This window comes from Otolemur garnettii, unplaced genomic scaffold (genome assembly GCF_000181295.1).
Source record: "Otolemur garnettii isolate 467f Iridium unplaced genomic scaffold, OtoGar3 scaffold00023, whole genome shotgun sequence".
Taxonomy (NCBI): domain Eukaryota; kingdom Metazoa; phylum Chordata; class Mammalia; order Primates; family Galagidae; genus Otolemur; species Otolemur garnettii.
The window spans coordinates 5,445,487-5,473,250 of record NW_003852418.1 but is presented as its reverse complement, the minus strand read 5'-3'; the positions used below and the strand labels follow the sequence as shown (position 1 = coordinate 5,473,250).

The 27,764-nt window shown below is 46.6% G+C and overlaps 1 protein-coding gene across 1 annotated transcript in view; it reads left to right on the top strand.

Annotated features, from left to right (window-relative positions):
• The first annotated feature begins 13,748 nt into the window (after positions 1-13,748).
• Positions 13,749-27,764, top strand: part of PTPRT (protein tyrosine phosphatase, receptor type T) — a 762,820-nt gene continuing 748,804 nt past the window's right edge. The window contains exon 1 of the mRNA XM_012803799.1: positions 13,749-13,953. Within this exon, the coding sequence (XP_012659253.1) occupies positions 13,749-13,953 (205 nt within the window). The remainder of the gene's footprint in view (positions 13,954-27,764) is intronic.

Sequence of the window (27,764 nt, the reverse complement as noted above, 5' to 3'; positions counted from 1 at the left end):
GACTTCCTACCCTGGCAGACTTAGGCCAGTAGAGGGAAGACAGAAAATAAATAAGGAAGTAAGTAAATAATTTTAGAGTGTAACTAAGGGGCACGAGCAAGAGCCCCATTAAGCATCGACAGGATGGAGTGATAGACCTGAGAAGGCAGGAGGCTGTTTTCCACAGAACGTTCTGAGAACCTTCTCTGAGAAGGTGGCATTTGGTTTATGATGCAGAAAATGCCAGGATCCTGCCAGATAAAGCACCAGAGTGCAAGAGGGTTCCAGGCCAGGGGAACAGCACATGCAAAGACGCTGAGACCGTCGAGAGCTTGGCTTGGGCTTCTGTGGGCTTCAGACACCGACTCAACTTCGGCCAGAATCCAAGCCCATTCTTTCCTCGCCTTTTCCTGACTGATCTGAAGTGTCCCTGACGTGGCGAATGACCTGTGGCCATCTCTTTCTTACACTGTTCCCTGAAAATAAAAATGAAGAAAGACATCACTGTTCTGCGAGAACAGATGAAGGATGCCGTTCTGGTGTCTGAGTGGAGAGCTCTGGCCTGGGACCCCTTCTCTTTGTCTCCAGGCCCTTTGAGTGCCTGTTTGTCCACCTGTGAAGCTGGGAGCTGGGCCAGACCATCCTTCTCTCTTTAAATTTGCAAGGGCAGCACAATCCCATGTGGAAAAGCAACACTTGCTGGCTTGGGCGGGACCACTTTTCTGGTTGTAGGGACCCATCTTCACCTGTATCCACTGAAGGGGACTCTTGTCTTCCTCTTCCTTCCCAGCTGTCCTTGGTGGACGAAGCTGGGTGCTGACTCCGCACACAGACTCTTTGCTCCATCACACTTTTCTATCTCAGTGCATCATGTGGCTGCTTGCAGACAGGTGCCTGGTAGGGTAGCTGGGAAGGGGCCGGGGTACATGAGCAGACAGACCCTGCCAGGTCAGGTTCTAGGACATTGCTGTTTCTATTCACCCTGTGCTGCTACCTCTGCACTGTGCCGCCTTGGAAGTCTGAACACGTCTCTGGTCTAGAAGACACCCAGCAGCAAGTTCATTATTCTCCCTTGAAGTCCCTTGGCTAACTTCCACCTTTGTTGTTTTCTTTCCTGGATTTAATAGAATGGGCCACATTAACCTGAGTTGCCGCACGAAGTCTCGGAGAGAAATAAGCAAATGAACAGATCAGACGCTGTTCTCCTGGCCTTTGGGGATTGCCCAAGCCATCAGAGAGACATCGTCTTATTTATTATAAATTCACTGTTCAAAGAGCTTTAAAACATTTTTTTTTTTTCCTATTAGGAGTATTGTTTCTATCTGTTGAGTCCGTGAGTATTTGACATTGGATGACTTTATAAAACATTCTACTAATTGGATTTGTTAAAGCAAATAAATCACACACTAATTGGAACGTGCCCTGCCATCATTTTTGCTTACTGAATTGGATATAATGGCGCGAAGGCCTTCTTATCATATTTGTGCACTTATTTAAACACCCCCCTGGCACACACTTCTGCAAATTCAATTAGATATTCAAGAAAAGGAATTCAATTTATGCAAGACTGGTTTACTTTCGTTCTGGGGGCAAGAATTGGCTCCCCATGATAGGCTGCTTGTGATTAATAAGCTTCACCTAGATATTGTCCTGCCTTCAACACATCTGTGGGCATGAGGGTAGAATCACCATGATGTCGGGGTTCGGGCACTTTTCCTTCAGAATGTGTGTGTCCTGAGCAGGGTGGTAACCTGTACAGTCACACAGATGCCGGTGCTCAGAAGAACCCATGCTTGGTTTAATGCTCTGTGTTGAGATGTTGATTTTTTAATAATTTTGAAAGATGAGACTCTGAATTTGAGTTTTGCACCAAGCCCCATAAATTTTGTAGCTGGGCTTACTTTGGTGGTTGCTACAGTTTTCAGACCCTCTGACCAAGGAAGAAGTCCTTGATTGTGGTCTTGGCTCTGTCCTTGACCTGGTGCCTAGTGTGTCATGTCCTCGGTCTTGGTCTCTTCATCTGTAAAGTGGGAGTCCTGTCGTTACCCACAAAGATAGAAGAACACCTGCTACAGTGCGTGTGAAATGCTGATTTAAATCTGGGGAGTTCAGGTTCTCGACTCAATCCTTCATCCTAAGGGCCAAGACTGTAGCATCAGGAGACAATGGGAGACAGGTTTCTCCCTCCACTTCCCAATGTAAGGAAGGAACATTCTGGAACCGAGTGTTGGGAGGAAAGGGTCAACAGCAGATGACATCAGACACTCAAATGGTGAGACTCAGTCCTGTGTTAAAATTGGAAAATTTTATGTCATTGGAGCAAAGGTCAGCAAATTACAGCTTTCACACCACATCTGGGTGTTCACTGGTTTTTATATAGCCCATAAGTGAAGACTGTTTTTTATATTTTTCAAAAGAATGCTTTTTGGGGACACGTGAAAATCATAAGATTTTCAAAACGTGATGCCCATAAAGTTTTATTAGAACACAGTCATGCCAGTTCTTCTTGTGTTGTGTGTGGCTGCTTCTGGGCTACAGTGCATTGTTGAGCACTAGTGACAGAGACTAGGGGACCTGCTGTGATAGTCAAAAGTCTCCCTTCCTGTGTACTCCCCACCCTTGGGGAGGACTGTGCGGGGTGATGGATCTCACCCCCTTGATTAGGTGGTTATGTTAGTGATAACAGTGAAGGAATTTCGCAGATGTAAAAAGGTTCTAAGTCAGTGGATTTAACTTAATTAAAAGGGCAATTATCTTTAATGAACAAGATTGAATCAGATGAGTCCTTAAAAGGGACTGAGCCTTGCCTGAAGGAAGAGATCTGAAATATGAGAAACTTAATGGAGGGGGTCAGTTGGGCAGGAACTCAGGTGGCTCTAAGGGCTGAGACTGGCCCCTGAATGCCAGCCAGCAAGAGAATGAGGATGTCAATCCTACAGTACAGGAAATGAATTATGTCCCAGACCCTGTAAGTTCGAGACAGTACCTGAGATCCAGAAAGAGACCCTGAGAAGAGAATCCAACCCATCTGGGTCTGCACATTTGCCTTATAGAGACTATTAGATAAACACCTGTTTATCTCTGTAGCAGCAGCTAAGTTGGCAGTAATTTGTTACATAGCAATGGAAAACTAATACACCACATTATGGACTAAGTTGTGCCCCCTCCCCCATTCATTTGTTTTTATTTTTATTTTATTTTTTCTTTGAGACAGGATCTTATTCTGTCACCCAAGCTGGAGTGCAATGACATCATCATAACTCACAGCAACCTCAGACTCTTGGGTTTGAGTGATCCTCCTATCTCAGCCTTCTGAGTCACCGGGAAGATAGTCATGTATCACCACACCTAGTTAATTTTTTTTGTTTTTTTGTACGGATGGGGGTCTCACTATGTTGCCTCGGCCTGTCTTGAACTACTGGCCTCAAGCAATCCTCTTGCCTTAGCCTCCCAAAGTGCTGGCCTTACAGCCATGAGCCACCTTGCTTAGCTAAATAGTTGAAGCATTATCCCCCAGTGTGACTCTATTTAGAGATAAAGCCTATAAAAAGGTTAAATAAGGTCATAAGGGTAGAGCCTTAGTTCCTTAAAATGGGGAGGAGATACCCAGGAACATTCTGTGTTTGCACATGCACACCCAGGAAAGTTCATGTGAGGACAGTGAGAGGGAGGAGCTCTGTAAGTCAGGAAGGAAGCCTGTCCAGAACTGACCCTGCACAACCTTGGTCTGGAATTGCTGGCTTCCACAGCTACAAGGAAATAAACTCTACTATTGTAAGTCACCCAGTTTGTATTATTTTGTCATGGCAGCCAGGGCAGACTCATACAACCCACAAAGCTGAAGATACTTTCTCACTAGCTCTGTGAAGAAACGATTGGACAATTTGTCAGTTAAAAAATAATAAAAATGACTCCAAGCACATCCGTCTTTCCTGTGCCTCTAACCATTTATTCCTGATATGTTCTGAGTCTATCTGAGTAGGTCACTGGGGTGAGCCCCCCACAGATTAGTAGTGAATACATGGGGCCCCAGGTGCTCTCTTCCCTGCCTGAATTCCAGCCCCCAACTTCATTTTTAACCTCCCAATAACATCATGGCCTCCACTATGAGCTGAAGGGACAGAATCTACCCTTTCAGCCTCCAAAATTGCCAATTGGCAACTCGAGCCCTGGCAGTGACCAGGGGCAGAGGGCATGCAGACTGGCTAATGCCATCTTACAGAGATGGGAGAAGATCTTTGCAGCCACTACTTCCTTCATCTGGTTTCTTTCCAGGTCAAGGTTACCCTTCCAGTTCATTGCCATGGCAACCTCTTCTCATGGAGACGTGCAGAGGCTGAGCTACCCAAGGTTCTCACAAGATTTGCCACTTGTGATTTGTGTGATCTTGGGGCAGTTTTTTTTTTTTTCAATCTTTCTATGCTTTTGTTTTATTATTCATAAAATACAGGTTAATGGTCATGTCTGTCTTATTGGGTGATTGTGATACTAAATGAGTCACTATTGGGAAACACCAGGACGGTGCTGGTGCTGAGCCGTGGCTGTTCTTACTGTCTTTCCGATCTAACTGGGATTTGTGAACACAATGGCGTTCTGCTCTGTCCCTTGCATTGCGATCACCTGGCCCTGCTGACCCTGCTCAGACCTGCTCACGGTTCACTCCTGAGCAGACTTAGCTCTCATTTCTCCCCTATCACTTCTTGGCCTGTCCAAGGCCTCACCCCACTCTTCTCCCTTCCCCATGGCCATAGTTCATCCTCAGACTTCCCTTATCTCTCCAGATTCAGAGTTCCCATCTCTTCTGGGCCTTTCTGGCATCAGGGTAAATGCTTTTAGCAAGTCCAGCCTGGCCTCGGAGATCTTGGTCCCAACCTGCTCTGGGTTCACCTTGGCCCCTAAGAGAAGCAAGGGGGCCAAGTCTGTGGCCCCAGGCTGGCTCCCCTGCATGAGTGGAGGTGGACTTTTAATATGTCCAGCCATTCCTTGAACAATAAAGGTCAAAGCCATACTGTAGGCCAGAGTCTGAGGAAAGGGACCAGTGTGGCATGTTCCTATTTTTCTGGTGCTTTAAGACTTAGAGTTGGAGGGACACAATCCTCTGGTTTCCATCCCTGCCCCCAGGTCTCCTGTGCTGAGGTCTCCTCCAAGCCCTTTAGGATTGATGCTGGAGTGGCCTACTGGGCCTAGTGGTCAGCTGTGTTACAGGGCAGGGGTCTTCTGCATGTCCCAATCCATGGCAGATCACCGTGACTTCTGGTCATGTTTGTCACAATTCTGAGCTCTACTAGAAGTAGTGCCAACATGGAGACCAACCAAAGGGACTTTTTTTTTTTTTAATGTTTGATCCAATTTTCTTTCTCCCCTTAGCTCCACCACTAGATATTGAAGACACAACTTTCTAGTCTGGAAGCATCAAGGTGAGGCCTGATTCTGTGAACACACAAAGAAGATTTGAAACAGGGCAGGGTTGGGGTTAGTACTGCTAGCCAAGGGCTAACATCTTGACTCTACTGCTTCATGGGAATGAGTTTGATACCCATCTCTAAAATGGGTACAGTGAAAATGACAGGGCCTATGGTGAGGGCAAAAGATAACATACGTAAGCCCTACACACATTCAGCTGTCAATAAAGGCAGGTGTTGCTATTATTATTGCTGTATGTGCTATCTTTTTCTTCAGTTGGGAAAATCCCTTAGAAGCACTGATGACAAGTTTCTATGCATACAAAGGAGAGAACAATATTTCTCTTTTAGAGCAAGGGTTAGCAAACTATAGCCCTTGGGCAAAATCTGGCCTGCCATCTATTGTTGTAAATAAAGTTTTATTGGAACACAGCCAGAGACATGTTTTAGGTATTGTCCATGGCTGCTTTTGTGCAGTAGTGGCAGACTTGAGTAGTTGTGGTAGACACTGTATAACTGCAAGGCTGAAAATATTTATTATCTTGTCCTTTCCTGGGTGGTGGCTTTGGAGTTGCCTACGTTCATAGACATAGGGATATACATATACACATGCATAGCTCAAATACAGTACCTGGCACATGGCAAAAACCCAGGAAATCTTTTAATTCCTCTACTGAAGTTAATTCTGCTCAAGAATACCCAGGATCATATCTGAGAAATGCAGAGGCAGACACATTTATATTTTTATTGAATTCTATTCCTCTCTCATTTTCAAAAGAAGAGCTCATGTTTTTTAAAAAAATTCTGATTGACACTATAAACTTTATTTATGCTTTAATGTATCCTAAAGTATGTATCCTGCACTATTTTTACTTCCCTTACAGATGCTGATATGCTATACATTACCAAACCCAAATGGATTTTCAAAATCCAATTTCCTTGCTACAGTTTTCCATTTCTCTGTTGACTTTTTATGTTTGATTCACATCAGAGCATCTGGGGCCACTGCCACATGGTGACCTCAACCTGCCTAGGGAAATAGCTCCTCCGTTCAGGTGACGGGTCCTTGGCCGGTGGCTGCATGTCCCTGTCCTCCCCCAAGTATGTGGATCTTCACCAGACCAAGACATGTCCCCTAGCAGCTGAGCCTGGTTCATGGGGCGAGGGTAGACTTATGAGGTTTTGTTTCTCCCCCAGAAATGATTGTTGTGAGTTTGGCATCAGTTAAATGGGGCCATCTGCTTTTCAGATCTGAACAGGGTTAGCATCCAAATGAGCGAGTGTCTTTTGGGAACCTCCCCAACCATGTCTCTCTCCTGAGTAGTTTGTCATGAACACCTGCAGCGATGGATGCCTGGGGTCTTCTTCTTCTTCTTCTTCTTCTTTTTGTCTGTGTTATGGCCTATAGAAAAAATTACACCAACACAGATAGATGCAATTTTTGAAGGGGCAAGAGGAGTTGCAGTGAGATTCAGCATCACTGGTTAAGGTGATTTCTGCTCTGGATTCAGGGGGGGGTTTGGCTTTCTTTTCTCTTCTGCCTCTTGGTGGCTCTCGGTGGCCACAGCACTGTGGCTGGTGCTTGGGTCGGCAGTGTGGCTCTGCATCTCCAGGACTCCCGAGAGTTCCCGTCCTTCTGAATCTCTGGAATCCTTAATTGTTACAGCTGGAAGGTTCCTTGCAATCATTTTGAAAATGAAGGCTCAGAAATAGGGAAGGGGTGTGAGCCAGAGAGGTTGGACCCAGCGGCAATGTCACGTGCTGTCAGGGTGAACCATCCTGGGCTCATAGACACTCTAGTTCTCAATCTGCAAGTGGAGCAGAAAATCCCAGGAGGATTGCTTAAAAAAGTACTTACTAGGTATAATTTCTCTCCTGAATAGTTCTTAAAACTTAGACCAACAGGGATCAGGTGTACAGAACTGTGCATTGGGCTGGGGCCCAGTGAGTTGCTTTTCCTACATTGTGTGTTTGGGGGATACTATAAATATAAATTGAGAATGAGTATGAGAAATAGTCCCATGAGATTGGCCATGCTCCCCTTGTGTGGATGTTGTTTCATTACGGGATCTGTGGTTTCTGTTTTGAGCAGTTCTGCAGAGGAGTTCCTGGCTGGTCTAAGTACCTGGGACAGTTGTCATTTTCCTGAGCAATTTGGCTTTGATTGTATGAACACAGAGTGTCCGGTGCCGGGCCAGTTTTTCCTTTTACTATAGGGTGTCAGAAGCTCAGAGCTAGATGTGTAACCCCCTTTAGCAGACAAATATGGGAAACTGCAGCCTGGATTTGCATCTTGCTCCTTCTGTCCTGCTTTTCCTTCTCTTCCTCTTCTCTGCCCCTCAGCTTGATTTTTGCCTGCTTGCTGTCTGCCCTGCTTCTGCATCCATCAGACTGCTATGCCTGCGCCACTGACCAAATAGATGGAATCCTTAGACATTCCCAGGGGCCCATGGAAATGTCGTGAACCGTGTTCACTGCTGGGATTCAGACATGAATGAGTGATAGACATTGCAGAACAGGAGGCCGTTTCTAGAAACTCTCCCATCACAGGGACATTAAGGTCCTTATGAGTGATGACAAATCCTGGCACAAGGAGATACAACTGACATCAAGGCCTGAATATCCTGAAGAAATAGTGGCTCAAGATGGAATGAGAGGCTGCTCCTAAATCCACTCTAAGTGAGCTCCTCTGCAGGGGAAAGAGAGAAGTATGATTTGAAAATAAAAATTGGATCATAGGGGTCCCAGGCCTGCCGCTATGGGATCTTAGGAGGGAAAAGCATTTGCTCACTGGCTGCAGATTGAAATGGCCACCACAGCTCAGCAGGTGGGAACAGCAGGGTGGTCCAGGTAGTGGCTTTATGGAGGTAGGTCCCTAGTCCTTAGAGGGCCAAGTCTCTAAGGAGTAGCTGAGCTGTCCCCCATGACCGGGCAGAGACAAGGAGAGGGGGTCAGACAATGGATCCAATGAAGTGGGAGCAATTGTTAATGTGACCAGGCCTGGGGTCTTCTTAAATCTTGTCTAGAAAATGGAAAAGAATTTGGTTAATTAAAGCATTAACTAAAAGAAGTGATCAACTTCTTCTTTGAGCATCAGCACTTCCGTACGAAAGAACATTTTGCGTCGCTCCTTGGTGTCCTTCCCTCTCTTCCTACGCTGTGAAATTTGTCAGGGTAAGGATCACGTCCTTCAATTCTGTGCCCTGCATAGAGCTCATAAAAAAGACCTTTGTTAAATGTTTCTAGAATAAGTGGAGGAATGGATTCAAATAGAGAGACCCCACCACCTTGGAAGCCCTTTGTCTGCCTGGTCTCCTCCCATTCTCTTAGAAGTGAAAGACTTTGTCCTTGGTTTGGGGGAAAGATTCTCTCTCTGGGCCATTAGAAAGAGCCTGGGCTCTGCAGTTAGGTTGCCATGGAGTTAACGTTATTGCTAACCCTTCCCTTCTGTGTGGCCTGAGCGGGACATTAACCCCTCCCTGCTCAATTACCTTCAAGTTTAGAGCAAGGATAAAACTCACATGGTCATAGGCATTAAGGGAAAGCTAATGAGATAGCATATGTGATCAGTGTCTGGTGTATTGCTGTATCTGAGCAAATTCTCAAGAGAGCATGCTTGTATTTATTTATTTTTTGAAACCACTGTACTGAAGTATGACCTTCTTATATTAGCCAAGCTGTGCAAGGCTCTGCTGTGGTAACAAATAAGCCCTAAGATCTCAGTAGTGTAAGAGAAGAAACATTTGTATGTTGAAGGCTGATATTCCTGGTCAGGTGACTCTCTGAATGGCTCGTCTCCAGTGAGTGTCTCAGGGATCTAGACTTTTTATTCCTTGGATGTCATCATCTTCAACCACAGCTTTGAAGGTCCTCGTGGTAGGGGAAGGGGAGAGGGAATGCTTGTAACAGTTTATTTTCACGGGCTAGTCCTGACAGTGCTGGATATCACTTTGTTACACCTTTCCAGATTTTGCCACACAGTCTTCCTTAGATGACAGGTGGCCTGGAAACAGAATGTTCTTGTGTGCTCAAGAAACAGGAGTGAAACCATTTCCCATACGCATGGCATTGTCTTGGCTACATGTTCCTTCTCCCATTTTCCTTGGTCCTGGAGGCTGATCTCAGTTTAGGATTCTCAGCCAGCTCTTCCCCAAAGCACTTGAGATGCTGCAGGCTCCCACGCACATGGATTGCATCACTTTCGGATCTGTTGCCCATGGCGTTGACCTGATTCATTTGCTTCCCACAGGCTGGGCTCTTGTGAGGCACTGGCAATGTAGGGAAAGGAAGTTGGCCTCTTGGAACAAATAGAACCGCTACCTACGGCTCTTGTTTTGTTTTAATTTTAAATAGAGTGAGTTGTGTTTTCAAATCTGGAGCATTCACTCTGCTCTTCTGGTCAGAGAAGTGTTTTTGTGTAAGATCTTTTGGAATTTGTCAGACAGGCAATGTGGGGGAGAGGGGAGGAGCTTACTAAGTAGAGGGGGCAGGTGGAACTCAGGGCTTGGAAGTGGGGGGCCACTAACATGGGCTCACTGTCCTTCTAGCCCAACTTGGTCTGTGTCAAGCATCCCATTGGGACTTATTGGTTCAGTGATCAGCACATAGTTATTAAGCACCTACTGTGTGCCAGAACAGTTTCCAGCCCTGTGGAGAGTCCCTTCTAGTGGAAGCGGGTCGACTGTCTTTCTTCTTGCCTTTTGAGGATCCGCCTTCTCCAGTGTATCTGAGATGACGTCTCCTCTGTCATCTGCTCCTAACTTTTCCTCTTGTCTCCTATGACTTCCATTCTTGTCTGTGGATCCTCACCAGTCCACACTGGTCATGGTCTTCTTTCCTCAGCACCACTGAGGCTGTTGTCTGTAGCCAGCTTTTGTTGAGAGGCTGGTGTTGTGGGTGGCCACTGAGGGGCTGGGTGTCATGGATGGTGACTGAGGGGCTGGGTGTCGTGGGTGGCCACTGATGGTCCAGTGTCATCAGTGGTCACTGAGGGGCTGGGCATCATGAGTGGTCACTGAGGGGCTGGGTGTCGTGGGTGGCCATTGAGAAGCCAGGCATCATGGGGGTGTCACTGAGGAGCCAGGCGTCATGGGTGGTCACTGAGGAGCCGGGTGTCTTGGATAGTCACTGAGGAGCCGTGTGTCATGGGTGGTCACTGAGGAGCCGGGCATCGTGGGTAGTCACTGAGTAGCTGGGTGTCATCGGTGGTCACTGAGGAGCCAGGCGTCATGGGGGGGTCACTGAGGAGCCAGGTGTCATGGGTGGTCACTGAGGAACTGGGTGTCATGGATAGTCACTGAGGAGCCAGGTGTCATGGGTGGTCACTGAGGAGCCAGGCATCATGGGTAGTCACTGAGTAGCCGGGTGTCATCGGTGGTCACTGAGGAGCCAGGCATCATGGGTGGTCACTGAGGAACCGGGTGTCATGGATAGTCACTGAGGAGCCGGGTGTCATGGGTGGTCACTGAGGAGCCGGTATTGTGGGTGGTCACTGAGGGGCCGAGCGTTGTGGGTGGTCACTGAGGAGCCAGGCATCATGGTAGTCACTGAGTAGCCAGGTATCATCAGTGGTCACTGAGGAGCCAGGCGTCATGGGGGGGGGGTCACTGAGGGGCCGGGTGTCATGGGTGGTTACTGAAGGACCGGGTGTTGTGGGTGGTCACTGAGGGGCCGGGTGTTGTGGATGGCCACCTCAGCACAGAGCAGGGAGCTGTTTCCAATTCATGGTCAGAAATCTCCCCAGAGTGCTCCAGCTTAGCCATCGTCTCACCTACGCCCACCTGCAGCCTCCCAGCACACACTAAAATGTGTACTTAGTCATTCGCTTACTGTTTACTGTCCGTCTCTCACTGAATCATGAGAGCATCCTCTTCTGTAAATCGCTGGGTAGCCAGTACCTAATTCTGCACCTGCTCTATAGTAAGTGCTCAATTAAATCATTGTCAAATAAGTAAATGAAAAAATGAAAGGAAACACATGGTCCTTACCAATGCGTCAGCCACGTCCCATCCTGAGTCATTTTTCACCGGCTGTCGCCTTCTGTAGGTCTTTGCTTTTCCCTGTGCTTCTTGGACCTTTCTCTCCCTCTCCCTTCCTTTCCTCTTCAGCTGTCCGATAAATCAATTTCTGTTACTTTCTAGTACAAAGAAATATAACACTCTTAACTCCTGCACTACCAGTATAAGTCCAGCCCTCCTTAACCCAGCCCAAGTCATTGGGGTGCTGTCTTACCCTGTTCAGGTTACTATAAGAAAATTCCTTAGATTGGGTAACTTATAAACAACAGAAATGTATTTTCAATTCTAAAGGCTGGGAAATCCAAGATGGAGGCATCCTCAGATTCTGTGTCTGGTGGGGCACTGTTCCTCATAGATGGCTCCTTGTACGTGGTGGAAGATGTAAACAGGCTCCTCAGGCCCTCTTTTGTAACGGCATGAATCTCATTCATGAGGGCAGGGCCCCTTTGATCTAACTATCTCCCAAGGCTCCAGCTCTTACCACCAGTGCAATGCAGCTTAGGGTTTGATGTATGAATTTCAGGGGTGACACACGGCAGATGCTAAAGGCCAACCCTTCTGGGTTTCCATACCCAGCAAGAGAGAAAATCAGAGAAAGCGTTGACATCACACGTCTTCTTCCATGGTGTTTTGACCAAATTCTGTATCAAATATGTCAAAAGAACTTTCATTGCTGTTATCCAGAGGAAATCGCAGGTTTGGGTGCAGAGGAGGGCTTGGTCCTTTGCAGCTGATGGAGACAGTTGTGTGATGTCACATGAAACTGTAGACCCAGGCAGGGGATGATCCCTGTGTCATGGGCAGAGCTGTGTTGGGACGTTGTCTCAGTCTATCTGAACTGCTGTAACAGAACGCCACAACGGAGCAGCTTATAAAGAACAGAAATTTCTCTCCCACAGTCCTGGAAATTGGGACATATAAGATCGAGGCATTGGCAGATTGGGCATCTGGTGAGAGCCTCATTCCCGGTTCAGAGATGGAGGGAGCCTTCTCCTTGTGTCCTGGCATGAATTCTGGCATCTCTTTGTGAGAGCACTAGTCCCAATCTCGAGGACGCTGCCCTCATGTCCTAATCACCTCCCAAAGGCCCCACATCCTGATACCATCACCTTGGGGGGTGTCAGGTGGGGAAGGGATCGCGAACGGTCTATAGCAGATACGGTTCTGTGTGGGATGGGTTTAAAGGAGGGGGTGGTGATGTAATGAGATCTCTGAGCACCAAGGCAACAAGAGGGACAGTGGGAGACCAGCTGGGGTGAGAAATGGGTCTGCAGGGGAGCTCAGACTGCAGCTCTGCAGTGCTGTGCTGCCTCTGCGTGCCCTGCAGGCCCTCCCGAGCGCCATTTCTCCCTCCCTGTGCCCCTGGAGGTGCTGCCACCCTCCAGAGCCCTGGTCACTCCTCCTCCTTCTCTTCCCTTCTCTTCTCCAGAATATAATGGGCTCTTGTTTCTCTGGTCAGACCCATGTTTCCTAGTTGGAGCCTCCACTTTGTACCTCATGTCTCTCTCAGTGTCACCTTGAGGTGACTTACAGCCCGTGGCATCTGCTCAGTGAATCCTTGTCAGAACCGAATGGATATAACTTACTGTGGAACGGTGGATGGCCTGACCTTTCGAGTGAAAGCGAGAAGCTTTAAACAGGATCAACATTGATTTTATTATCTTCCAGGTGCATGATTGTCTAATTTCTCACCAATTCAGTTCTTACTCCAGGAGAGATGGTATTTCAGGCTGCTTTGGCAGGGGGGGACGTGGGAGCATTAAGAACGTATTCTGGGGGAGGCGTCTGTGGCTCAGAGGAGTAGGGCACTGGCCCCATATGCCGGAAGTAGCAGGTTCAAAGCCAGCCCCGGCCAAAAAAAAAAAAAAAACCCAAAACTGCAAGAATGTATTCTGTGCCTTTTCCGTATTTGTTATTGCCTTTAGTTTTTATGATATTTCTGTAAGGTAGATGTTTACCTGCTCATGTTGGAGGTGAGGAAACTGAGACACACAGGTGCTGAGCATCTGGCCCGAGCTCACCCAGCTTTGCAAAGACGATGTGTATCTAGTTTTGCCAGACTCTGAAGCGGGTGCTCTTTCTGCTGCCTCAGAGCGTCTCTCCCCGTTGCAGGAAGCAATTATAGAGGCATGCCCCGGCATTCATTTCTCCTACTTAGAATGAGGCGTTGCTGTTTACTTTCTCAGGAAGGAAGATTAAAATCAATGTAACTAGCCTTATTAACTTTTTAAAATAGGGGGGCCTGCAGATGCCAGCGTCTTTCCTGAGAGCATCAAAGCAAATATAAAAATCCAATTTGCTTGCCACCCCCTTTTTAAAAATCTCCAGAGTTTAAAATTCAAAGCTGTCAATGAAGAGCCGACGAGATGGGGGTAACAAACTGAGCCTCCAATGCGGGAATTTATTTACCCATATCTCTTTGTCTGCAGGTGGCTGTTCCTTTGAGGAGCATTACAGCAACTGTGGCTATAGCGTGGCCCTGGGGACCAATGGGTTCACCTGGGAGCAGGTTAACACGTGGGAGAAACCCATGCTGGACCAGGCGGTGCCCACAGGTATGTGATCCGTCGTGTTTGGGGCCTTGAGGGGGAAGAACATGCTTTCAATTGAGCTACCTGATAGGCCAACAGATAAATCTGTGGGTGCTGAGGTGTCCAAACCAAGGCTGAACGAATTCTTCAGGTTGTGGTAGGAACCATGTCTCCTGGACTCGGCGACCTTTAGGATATTTTTTAGCTTTGAGCTGTCAAGATTGAGCTAGCATCAGGGCATCACTAGGTGTTTTTTTTTTTGTGGATTTTTTTTTTTTTTTTATTGAATGGTAACTGTGTACATTGATGCACTTTGGGGGTACAGTGTGGTATTTTCATACACCATCACTAGGTTTTGCTTGGGAGCATGATGGTAGTGAGATTTTAGGAGAAAAGGCTTCTGAAGAATCTGAGGTCACGCTTTTTCTTCAAGGCCCCATGGACGCAGGTTGTAGATATTTAAGGAGATTTCCACAGTCAGGATGGTAAGTCCTCACGTGCTGAATACCACACTTATCCTTAACCAGTGGGGCTGAGGCCTGATGGAAATTTTTGAGAGATGCCTGCATGAGGCAGGCCAGGAGGAGGTACACCTGCTGTATTTCAGGGGACAAAGCTGAAGGAGGTGTACTCAGGGAGGTCACATTTAGAGTGGGGAATATCTGAGTGAGGTGGGGCTTGGAGAAGCTTACCTGTTGATATAGGTCAGGAAGAGTTCCAGCCCCCAAATAATTATCACCTCTGAAGAATATGATCCTGACTACAGATGTGAAGACCATTAGTTGTTGGAGAAGGGAAGCGTGTTTTAGTTTTTCTCTGACCAAGGGTTCCCTCTAGCCCACATCTATCTTGGTTTTTACCCCATCCCCACCCCCTGCCACGCTCCTCGGTCTCAGCTCACTATGGACGTTGAACTTGGGCGTTCTTCAGGCTGGCTGTGTGTTCTTGACATTCTGGCCTCAGACACTTCCCAGCTTGGTGTATCCTGGTGATCCCAACATTTAGACCTCTCTCCTAGACATCTCTTAGAAACTTAGACCTACCCAGTACTGCCCAGCTGCCATGTCTCCTTGGCTACTCTGGGACACGGGGTTTCTTAGGATGCCAATGAACTGGAGGCAAAGACAAAGCTCAGAGATGTCCAGGGGAGGATGTGGCCTCACCGACTTGAGTTTGGCTCCACAGGGGGGAGGCACTAGAGAGCTCTGGGTAGTTACTATGAAGGGCGTAAATTATATAACTTTCTCTTATAAGGTTGAGACAAGGCATACTAGAGTTGGGCTCTGGGACACAACTGAGCCTTTTAGAACCACCAGGATCCTACTCGGAGTGAGAGAAGTGAGCACAAGCAGCTGCACATGCCCACTGGGGGGGGCAACACGAAACAACCTCTATGTGTGCCGCCCAATCATGTTTTTCAATAATGGTGACATTACTCTCAAAAGTGTTCTGGTTTAGATGATTGAATCACTCATGCCATTGGGGACTCCAAGAGTCCAAGACATCTCTCCTTAAACATATCACATCTGCTCTGTTCTGCGTGGCCATCTTTGATATTGGTCTAATAAATGCAGCTCTTCTAGTGTGGATGGGCACGTGTGTGTATGTGTATGTGCGTGCGTGCACAAGCTCTTCCTGCTCACTTTAGCTCCCCTGACACCCGGCAGGGTCTTGTAGGCTCTCCACATCTACATCTGCAAAACATGTGCATCTCTTGACTCACCCACTCCCCTTCCCCACCTCCTCACACTCCAGCGTTTCTTATCTTGGAAGAGGCGCCTTCTCTTGCTGCAGCACTGACTCAGAGGCCCTCTCGGTCCTCTCTCTCACCCCCTTTTCCAGTCAACCCCTTTTTCTGCCATTCTCCCTCTTGTGTCTAAGCCCCTCCGTCTCTCCCACTGCTGCCGGGGTACACACAACCCTCGGTTCTCTCCTGGGTAACTGGAAAACTTTCTAAAAGCTCCTTGACTTACTGTTCTGACTTCAATCCTTTCTGCAAACACAAGCCAGAGAGATTATTCTAGAATATAAGCATGTGCACGTCACCACTTTTCCCCCTCGTCTGTACTCAGCTTCTTGTTCGGGCCCTTCCCCGGCTGCCCGTTGGTCTGAGGGGGAAGGCCAAGGTTCTGCTGAGGCCACCAAGGCCCAAATGGCGGTACCTGCCCACACCTCTGGGCTCCCCATGTCTCTCTCCCCACTGTGTTCACTTTGCTCTGCTTCTGTCCGTTGCCAGAATCTTCTGACTCTTGCCTCGGGAGTGCTCCTGAGTTTGGCACTTTGCAGCGCCCCCCCCGCCCACTCTCTGGTGCTTGCTCTCCATGTCTGGGTCGGGTCTACTCGCTGTCACGCACCAGTGTGTGTCCTCAGTCACACCCATCACAGCTGCAGTGACTCGTCCAGTGTATGTTTACCTCCCAGGGAGAAGTTCCCTGGGAACAGGGAGCATGACAGTCTTGCCCTCAGACTATGTTTAGAGCCTCTTGTGACGAATTGCTCACAGTGTGTATTAAGTAGCGTATTGTCGTATGGATGTGTGGGTAGATGGGCAAATAGTCTTTATCAGGTGTGTGTGTGTGTTTGTTTGTTTTGCTTTTTTTTTCTGAGATAGAGTCTTACTCTGTCACCCTGGGTAGAGTGCCATGGCATCATAGCTCATAGCAACTTCAAACTCTTGGGTTCAAGCAATCCTCCTGCCTCACCTTCCTGAGTAACTGGGACTACAGGCATATATGACCATGCCTGGCTAGTTTTTCTATTTTTAGTAGAGATGGGGTCTCACTCTTGCTCAGGCTGGTTTTGAACTCCTGAGCTCCAATGAGCCACCTGCCTTGGATTCCCAGACTGTTGGGGTTACAGGCATGAGCCACTGTGCCCAGCAGGTGTGTGTGTGTGTGTGTGTGTGTTTTAAATGAAGGAATGCATGACAAACATTAAACTCCTTTGGTTCCTCTACCAACTGATCACATATTTTCATCTTTGCCGCCATCCTTCCCATTTCTCAGTGTACAAAACCAAGGTTCCGAGATGCAGAGAGAAATCACTGCTTCTCCCTGAACTACTCTCCCCCCACACCCAGGACACAACTTTTGCTTCTAATCTTAATTTTCTCAGCCCTCATTAGAGCAGAATGTCATTTCATAAATATTGGATCATGCTAATACAGTCTTCTGGGCTTTTCTAAATAGAAGCATTTGATAATGATCAGTGAAATTACTCTGTCATCATGCGCCCGCGGATTTCGGCGGCTCTGTGCGCTTCTTAGGCAGGGAGGCATGAAAGCGAATTTGGATTAGGCGAAACTGTTTGTTCTTCTCACCAGCAAAGGCTGAAACTTTATTTTTCCTTCTGTAAAGCCAGCAGCTCTCCCCTTCTTGGACATCTAGCCTGAGTCTCTCTATTCAGTTATTCCACAGCCCTTTTCTGATCCTTGCCTGTGTGACAAGCTCTGTGCTTGGTCCGTATAGGTAACTGGTGCTTGACCCCTTGGGTGGCCTCCCTTGGCACATGGCATAAAGTCTGAATGCCTACAAGGTTCTGCATAATCCAGTGTCTTCGAGCTCTTTTTCTTCTCTCTCAAAATGCTCCAGACATACTGGGCATTTTGGATCCACTGGGAATGTTGGGAAGATTTTTCTCCTGCCTCAGGCCCTTTGCACAAGCTGTTCCCGCTCACTACCTTTGTTTTCTCTGCTCTTCACTTGGCCAAAGTTTCTAGGTCTCAGTTCATGGGACTCCTGCCTGGAGTATCTTCTCTTAACTGAAGGAGGACGCCCTTGTTCCCTCTCGTGGCAAGCCTCCTGTTTGCTTTCAGAGTCCTCATCACAGACACCATGGGAGGTGTGTACACTCCAGCCTTATGCCCCAGCTGAGTGCCCCTGGAGCCTCAATGCCTCTGCCTCAGTTTCCTCCTCGTTAACTTGGGACCCAGCGTGAGAGTGAATGGAGGCGTGGAGGATGTCTTCATGAGTGTGACCTGTCGCACATGTGGTTTTTCTAAACATTTTTGGTTCTTACAATCTCTCGGACTGTAAGTCTAAGTCTGGCTTAGCCCCTGCCCTTCAAGCTGGCTGATCCCCAGATGCCGCTTTATAAAGGAAAACTGCCCGGCAGGTGGTCTGCTGGAGGTCCTGACAGGCCAGAGGGGCTTTTCAGTACCCATAATGCATGGTTGCCCCGAGGGCACAGGTCAGCTCTGAGAATTGAATGCTGCACAGCCTCTGTCAGACTCTTTTCCTCATCGCTGTCCACGCAGAAAGCTCTCAGCCTGCCTAGCATTCCAGGCTTCAGGCGGGGTTTTCCCACCTTATTCTTATGGGACTGTTGCAGAGAAGGAGGGGTTGCTATACCCTCAAACCCTCTCTCTGGGCCTCTGTTCTGTCCACGGAACTGACTGCAGCTCCCCGGTTCCTAGCCCTGCCTCCCTCCTCCTTGCCGTGGGTTTCAACAGGCAACTTTGAGTGCAGCTCAGGGCCTGGCAGGAGGGCTGTGGGGGCTGAGGGAAGATGCACATGGTGTAGGTGTCCTTTTGAAAGGGCCGAAGCCACGGGTAATGGGCCTTGAGTGCATTCTTTCTATTTCCTTCCCTCTAACCCTTGTAGGGCATTTCTTTAAACATCAGGAAGGAACTAGGGTTGACTCTCAGGCTGCCGTCCCAGGAGCACGAGAAATGCTGCTCTTGCTTCTCTGGAATCTGACCCTGAGCTTCTAGGGAGTCAAGACATTAAATTATAGGAATTACTGGGGTCCCCCTTCCCTGGGGTCCTGTGAATGTCCAGGGACTAGAGCTGACCCTTGTTTCCTCTGGGAAGCCCATTGTTGTATTTCCTGAGGTCCCTGCTGGTCCAGTGGTTCGCTGCTCTTTCCCAGGCTGGGAGCCCAGGGCCACCACACTGCATCCCTTCTGGGACCTGCCCCCTCCTCAGATACTGCCACTGAGCAGTGTGGCACCAGCAGGGCCATCCTGTCCCTGTCCCGGGAGCTCTCAGAGGCACACGCACCTCTCAGCCTAGCCCCGAGCACATTCCCTGTTTCAAGTTTAGACTTTACAAAAACAAAGGAGGAAAGAAGGGAGCCATGAGTTCCAGCGGTGTCTTGTCTCTCTCCTGCACGCATTTCCAGAACAGGGAAATACAAAGAGCCTTGGGAGTTTCCTGATAATGAGCAGCAGCTGGGAGAATGCACACGCAGACTGGATGGTGTCAGCCAGGCGGCACAGCCTCCAGGACCGCGCTGGGGTCTTCTTTCATACCATGGGGGCCTTGGTGCTGGGTTCCTGCCTTGCTCTAACTGCTGATGTTTCTAGAGACAGGTTGTGGTCTTCCATTATAGGTTGAATGGTCCCCTCCAAAAGATAAATTGAAGTCCTAACTGCTGATACCCGCGAATGTGATCTTAGCTGGAAAGCAATCAGGTATTTGTGTGTGTAATCAAATTAAGAAGAGGTCCCACTGGTCATACCGGAATGTAACCCAATGTGACTAGTGGAGGCAAACAGATGCCCAGGGATACAGGGAAGGAGGCCACAAGAAGGTGGAGACCAGAGCGATGCCCAGCTGCAAGTCAAGGATAGTCATGGACGCAGAAGTTAGGGGAGGCAGGGGAGGGGCCTTCTCAAGAGCCTTTGGAGAAAACATGGCCCTGTCAGCACCGTGCCACATCCTGGCTCTGTTCTCGTAATCATCCAGCTTGCAATGTAATGGTGAGCAGCAGCTCTAGGAAGCTGAAACCAGGTCACGTCAGGGCCCCAACCCAGTGTGTTTTCCACACGAGAATTCACATGACAGTGCCATAAGCAGAAGGACCTTTGCTTTCCTCCCAGGGATCTGCCACCTCCTGCCTGTCCACGCTACCCAAGAACCGGGGTGGGTACTTTCCCGTAGGACATCTCATCTACTGTGCCACCGTCCCATGAGTTCAGAGATACTGTCACCTCTTTATTCTTGAGGAAACTGAGTCCTGGAGAAGTAAAGTGACTTGTCCAAGGTCATGTGAGTTTTAGGTGGCCGAGGAGCCAGGCTTGAACTTCAGGCTAGAGAAATATTAATATATATCGTACACGTGGTGCTATCATCGACTAAGCATCTTTTAAAATTATTTCTGTTTGCAGTCATGATTTATAATGGCAAAGATAATGTGTATTCATCGCAGAGAATATTCACCATAGAGATGGCTATAAAGAACAAAGTGAGAGTCGTATGTTCACACAAATTCACGTAAAATTCTATTTTTCTAGTTAATGCTGTTTTTCAGCATTTTTGCATGTCATTAAAAATTCCTCAAAAGCATGTTTTCTAAAGGCTTCGTAGTTTCCCAGTGCAATGACGATCCCACGATTTATTTAACCACCCTGTACGGTTGCACATTTAAGTTCCTCCCAGCCACTCACTCCTAAAGCACATTGCAGTGAGTGTTCTTGTACCCACATCTCCGCTCGTCTCCAACAGCAGTCTTCAAACTTGAATTCATTTGTATAAATTTCCGTATTCCCTTATGCACCCCAAACGGAATTGTTGTATGTTATCTTTGAGATCTGGGGGAAGAATTCTCATTACATGTCAAACATGTAATCCTGGAAATTTGCCCTTGAATTGATGGTTGGGAAGATGCCTTGAAGCATTTAACACAAGTCAGGAAGTGGTGCTGGCCCCCTGATTGCACCCCAGTTTAGCTCTCAGCTTAGGTAAAGGATGGGGGCTTTCTACGCTTTAGCAGGAATCGTGTTTGAAATGTTGTTACTGAGAAGGGTCCACGCACTGGCCAGGAAAGGTGAACACGTGGACATCAGCTGTCAAAAGCAGGATGGGCTTTCCCGGGCTTCTTGGATGAATTGCAAGGTTGGCCATGGTTTGTGTACAGATAGTTCTGTCTTCTGTTCTTATAGGTGGGGACGATACTTTATTTTGAGCTCTAACCACAGTGCCGGGACTTAGTAGATAGTTATAAATGTTTGCTCCATGAACTGCTCTTATTAATAATTGAACTTTCTCATGATACTACCCCAGGATCTATTTCTAGCCTTAGTTTTCTCCTCTTCCATATCCTCTCCCCTTCCCCTTCCCCTTCTGTGTAATCATAGGAGTTCTTCATGTGCATTTGGGAGCCCCCAAGCTCCAGTCCTATTCTTTGACTTTGGGGAAGTCTTGGTGGAATGTGGCACCCGCTGCACATGGCTGGTCAGTTGAGCTGGACTCAGTCAGCTGGACTGGCGAAGATGAGGCAGAAGCCGGCAGCTTGTGAACTGGGGGTCTGGGGTAGTGCTGGTGGCTGGCCGTGGTGTTTACACTTAAAGGTGTTGCTGGAATTCTGCTTGTTGGTCTGTCAGCTCAGCCTTCTTTCAGCTTGCTTTCCAGGTCTGATCCTCCAGTTTCCTATTCTTAAAGAGTTTCTCAATGTTATTCCAACACGTGCTGCTTTTGAGAAAGCTAGACCTGGTTGATGTCTCTTGTTTCTGTCACAAACTGTGAAGGCCACAGCATCATATCTTACACGCACTGACCCCTCTGGTAGGGCACACCTCCTGCTCCCCTTCCTATGTCACCACCATGTACAGATGCCACCTCTTCCAGGAGGCCCTCCCTGACTTTCCTCCCACCATTCACCTTTCTTCCTTGGGAGGTGAGTTCCAGGTTGCTGAGTTTACCCCACACTGTCTCTGATTCTCCATGAAGGCTCTGGGGCCTGGGCTGCCTCTCCTTGCTGAATTCCTTGTGCCTTGCCTGGGCCCCGAAGCAAGGAAGGTGGTCAAAACGTAGAGTAAATCCTTACTGGGGTTATCAGTGTTGGGAGAGTCAGAAGAAAACGATTTCAGGAAAGCCCTGGAGAGGCTCCTGCTTTTTGGCATTTTCACGGCACCTGCAGTTTTTGTAACTTGAGTGCCAACTCTCAGCTTGATGTGGCTGTGGTCAGGATGAACCACCGGGTCCCAGGCCCTGCTGTCCTGGTTCTTCTGCTTGGAGTTGATCCTAAGATCCTAGGCAAATAAAAGTTATGAGGGAGTCCCCCTTCCCTCTGAGGCCTGGCGTACTCTCACAAAGGTGTGGAACTCCTTGTGAAGTGTGAGACTCTACCTGGGACAAATGGGCTACACTCCCAACTGACCCCCTATTCATTTAAGGGTTACATTACTATGACCTGGAATGACAGGCCTTTAAGTATTTTTAATTACTTGTGATACTCTTTTTTTTTTTGAGACAGACTTTCACTATGCTGCCCTTGGTAGAGTGCTGTGGTGTCACAGCTCACAGCAACCTCAAAATCTTGGGCTTAAGTGATGTTTTTGCCTTAGCTTCCCAAGTAGCTGGGACTACAGGCTCCTACCACAACACCCAGCTATTTTATTTTTGTTGTTGTTGAACCTGCCAACCTTGGTGCATGTGGCCGGTGCCGTAGATGCTGAGCTACAGGTGCTGAGCCCATTTGCGATATTCTTATGAATTGATTTCAAACTAGAAACTCTTATAGTTTTCCTGTCTAACCACTGTTGAGTCAATACATTTTTGTCTCCTTTAATCATAAAATATTACGTATTCGTTCATGACAATAATGTTTATACATATGTTACCTCTCTCCGCCCCCATTCAGTTCAACTAAATATCACTATTAACATGTCGATGTGTAGTGAAGGAGAATGAGAGAGAGGGAGAGAGGAAGGGGGGGAAGAAACGAAAGGAGAAGGAGGACGAGAGGGGAGGGAGACAGAGAGAGAATATGTGTAAGTGGTGACAGTGACAGAGAAGTGCTATTTACGTGACAGGTACTAGCCTAAGCACTTTAAAGGTAGTGATGTGTTTAATCCTCACAACAGTCCTCTGATGTACGTAGATATCATCGTCTGCATTTTACAAATAAGAAAAGTCAGGCACAGAAAGCGTAACTGACTTGCCCAAGGTCATAGTTAGCATGTGGTTGAGCCAAAACTTGCCTTCAGGAAATCTGGGCACAGTTGATACTGTGGACAGCTTCACAGAAGCATCTCCTAAGACCGCAGGCAGTGAACAGAGTCATGGTTCCGGATGGTTTGATCATGGATCTTTTTTCATACCACTCTACTCAGGCCTCGTTTTCAACTTCCAAGGCTACATGGTTTTCTTTTAATTATTTATTTTTATGTATACATGTGTTTATTTGGTTTCCACCTTTTGCCTTCGCAACATTAAAAAGGCTTAAAATTTAATGACAATAACAATGTTTAAGATGAGGACTAGAAACAAAAACCTCATAAAGAATGAACGAAGATAAATACGTTCAGAAAAGAAATCAGACGATTACTGCAACGAAATATTGAGCAATAATAATAATAATGCAAGAAAAGTAACATTCACATTGTCAGATAAGAGTGTGTCTATCATAGAATGCTTTGACTCTGAGGTTCAGTATGGAGTCATCAGTTAACTTCGTATTTTTTTTCCAAAGTCTCAGAAAATAGACAACTAATATTTATAAATAAAAATAAAAGATAATTTCAGAAAACAGATCATGCCAGATCTTACAGACATTAGAAAAAGAAGAAATACTTCAAAATCTTTCTACTTCATCTGGACACACCTGCTATTAAAATTGGAAGAAATATATTATTATAAAGGGAAATTACAAACATAGTTCACTTATAAATGAGGATGCGATATCCTCAACAACATATTAATAAGTTGAAATAAACATTCATGTGCAAATGATGTACTTTGGTCAAAATTAAAGCCAATTTATGTGACTACGTGGTTTTCTACTGGATCCACGTACCATCACGGTTTATTTAACTAATACTGAGAAATGGCAGAGGGAGAAGAAAAAAGAAAAGCCAGAACACATCGCATATGCCCAGATAAAAGACAAGATCTTTCTCTCTAAACAGCTCCCAGAAAAGTTCTTACAAAGGATCCCCTATCCTGGGATGGTTTCTCGAGTACATAGAGCTGTAAAATTAATTGCGGAAACTACATTAGCCTGCAGTGACCCCAATCACTGCCAGTTTGGGATGTTTACAGAGATCACAGAATTGGTAGGAAGAAAAAGCGAGGAAATTTAACGTGGGTTTAGTAATTATTCTGGAAGGATGTGACCAAATAATTGTGAGTGTTGTTGGTTGTTATAAAGTGTCCTAAAAATGGCTTTGAAAAGCAACGGAGGATCTCTGGGGAGATCAGAGTATACAACCTCCAGAGAAAGGAGTACAGGTGTCTGTCCTAATGCCTACATGGATGCATCCTGGACCCTCACTTTTCTATGACATCATACTGGGATTCAAAAAGTATTGTATTCAAAATGGTGAAATTGGAAGGAAACGTGTTGCAGACTGGTGTCGTTCAACTTGAAATGTGGTTCTTCTGAAACAGACACAGGTGCATTTGAAGACTTTGAATAAAGGGGTTTTGTAGTCTGGACATGAACGATCTATTTTTGTAACCTAACACATATCTACCAGTTACTGGGCAGTGTTCTCAGGGCTTTACATGTTTTTAACTCATTTAATACTTCAACAACACTGTGAGCTGGATATTACCATTATATCTATTTTGCAGATATAGAAAACCGAGGCCCAGAATGTTAAATCACTTGCTCAAAAATTAGTAATAAATGGAGGAGCTAAGATTTGAATCCAGGCGCCAGACTCTCTGCCCAGAATCACTACCTATTTTTGAACTGATGTATTGTTTTCTGAAACATGTGATTTCAAATATGTATGTGTCATAAAATCGTATAGTGGATACTTTAAGTAGACATTGGGCTCATTCATTCATTCATTTATACACCTAGATTTTACATAGTATTAAAGTTGTCTGAAAACTTTTTTATGGGGTCTTCTCCTGGGAATGCAGAAGGAGTGTTGTACTTTTCATCACTGAGGCTGCTCCTGTCTGTTTATTGAACTGAGTCCACGGGTGGCCAGTGGACTTAATGAGCCCCCATGTTGTTCAGAGGAAATTCTTTTGGAAGGAAGCATCTCAAAAGCGGTCATGCATCGGAGGCACACTGAATAGGGCCACAAAGACAACTCCCCCTGGGACTCCTCAGATTCCTGCTGCTTCTACATCAGCCCTTCCCGGGACAGCCGGAGAGGAAGACATTCCTGAGAACTTTCTGATCTCAGTGATGCTGGGAAATGATTTCACAAAGTGTTCAACAGATTAGGAGGCTGCTCCAGGGGCTAGAGCCCTTCCAAATGAATGCTTTGTTTCTGGATATGTGACTTGTCTTTTCTTTAATGAGGAGCTAGGTTTTTTGGGTTTTTTTTTTTTTTTTAAAATGCTTTGAATGCTATAGCAATTTGAATTATAATCATGCACTCTGAGAGATTTGGTAAGGAAATTGTTTGGTATAAATAGAGCAGTTTTACCTAATTTAGTGAAAATAAAATAGCTTATGTGTCACCCTAAGAGAGTTGACAATTTGAAAAATCTAATAATCCATTATAGTCCCAGGTGGAGATACCCCAGATGTATAGTGTCCAGTCTGGGGGCCGCTAAGCACTGAAATTTGCCTGGTTCTTCTCTAAGTGTAAAATACACGCCAGATTTCAAAGACTTGGTGTCAGTAAAAGAATGTACGGCCTCTCACTAATAATTTTTATGATGATTATATATTGAAATGATGATATTTTAGGTATATTGCTGGTTACATATAATAAATTATTAAAAATTAATTTCTTTTTACTCTTTTAAATGTGGCTACTAGAAATTTAAAATGACATATGTAGCCCACATTTTATGTCTATCTGCCAGCGCTGCCCTTGATTATCATATTCTTACTGCTCCGGTTGTACTCCCGCCAGTGGGGATGGCTTCTTTTCATAGCAGCGGCAGCAGCCCGCATTTATGAAGCACTTACTGAGCGTCAGGTGCTTTAAATGTCTTGTCTCCTTGGTAGTTCACAGTAGGCCTTTGTAGCACAGGTACCACTGTGGTTCCCATTTTACAGATGGGAAAATTGAGGCATGAAGAGGTTAAGCAACTTGCCCTTGGTCCCAGAGGTAGTAAGTGGCAGACACGGGATTTGAACCAAAGCAGCTCATACTGATGTCTTCCAGGCTTCCATACTTTTTGGCACATGTGCACAACTTCTGTGTCTGCCTTGCAGTGCTGACTTGAACCTCTGGGCCTCAGGTTCCCTGTCAGGGATTGGCACAGTCCTCAGGCCCCTCTAACTCTTTCTGGGCATGTTTTTTGTGTGTTGGGGCTTGCGGGGGGTTCTGTGTGGGCTGCAGGACCACAGCAGGGCTGGGCATAGGCACTGTCTCCATTGGCAGCCCTCTTGGTTAGCCTGGCCTCTATCACATAGCTCAGGAAACATCCCCTGGTGTGTGTCCCAACTCTGCCACTAACCTGAGGCTTTAAGCTGCTTCTTCCCGTGCTTCCCCCATGTGCTTCTGTGAAACTGTCTAAAAGGTAGGAGATCTAGATTCCTGTGACCTTGTCCCACGCGCTATCCCCCTCTGGGCCGCCTTTGACATTATATATAAAATCAACAGTCAGTCTCTTCTGACTCTAGTGTTCTTTGATTAGCAATTTATAAATCAAGAAAAGGAAGCAGATTTTAAAATATAGGAATTAAGACATTAACACATAAAACGTACCATGCAGAGGCACTTTTTAAATATAGGAATCAAGATCAGTGAGGAGTCGTGTGGTCTTAGCTCCTCCATCTGTCTGTCTGGCAGGCTTGGCAGCTGCTTCGGATTCCTCGACGGAGGAATTTGTCTTCATGAGTGCGTAGAGACGGGGCACCTGAGGAACAATCTATCCCTGGAGCTCAGACTTGCACAGGAAGATAAATCTCACAGTCCCATTAAGGCGCTTACTCCGTTCTCAGGCATACCCCGCAGAGCCACAGAGATCTCCCACACGGCCCATTAATATCACCGGTACATCTTCGGCATTTATTTTCCCAAGACTACTAATCAGGGAGACATCTGGTCATTGAGAGCAATTGCTCCTTTTTTCTAAAAAGACCTACTTCTCTCCTCTTCATCCACCCACTTTGGCTACTGTGTTCACACAGTCACACTTTATATTTGGAAAGGAATAGTTACTTCAGCGAACTGTTTTTAAACTTTCTTTAAATCTGCCAATATGCTTTTTTTTTTTTCTTTTTTGAAACAAGAGTCTTGCTCTGTTGCCCCAGCTGGAGTGCAATGCCACAGTCACTGCAACCCCAAACGCCTGGGCTCAAGCCATTCTCCTGTCTCAGCCTCCCAAGTAGATAGGACTGCAGGTGTCTGCCCGCAAGCTGGGCTATTTTTTTTTTTTTCTATTTTTCGTAGAGACAGGGTCTTGTTCTTGCTCAGGCTGGTCTTAAACTCCTGAGCTCGTGATCTTTTCTCAGCCTGCCAGAATGCTAGGATTATAGGCAAGAGCCATGCCAATATATATTTTTTATATTCTCTTTTAAAAATTTCAGAATATTAGGGGAGATACATGTTTTATTTACATACATTGTTTGACATTGAGTCAAAGTTATGAGCGTGTCCTTCCCCCAGATAGCATGCACTGTATCCAGTAGGTGTGAATAATCCAGCCCCCTTCCCCCAACCTCTATTACCATTGTCTTTTAAAATGGCTTCCTTTCCTAGGTGTTATGCCAGAGGATTTTTGATCAGGTTTGCCTTATTAGCATGACCAGTTGTTGGCCAGTGTGGAAGGCAGCTTGGAGCAGCAGTCTGTGGTGGGAAGGAGGCTGCTGCAGTGAACCGGGGGTGGGGGGATCAGATCCAAAGTGAGGGGACATTAACTGTTGGGACACAGAGGAGGGAAAGCAGCCTGGGGACATTGGCAAGCTCAACAGGACTTAGTGGAAGAAATGAACAAAGACACTAGATTTGGTTTTTTTTTTTTTTTTTTTTT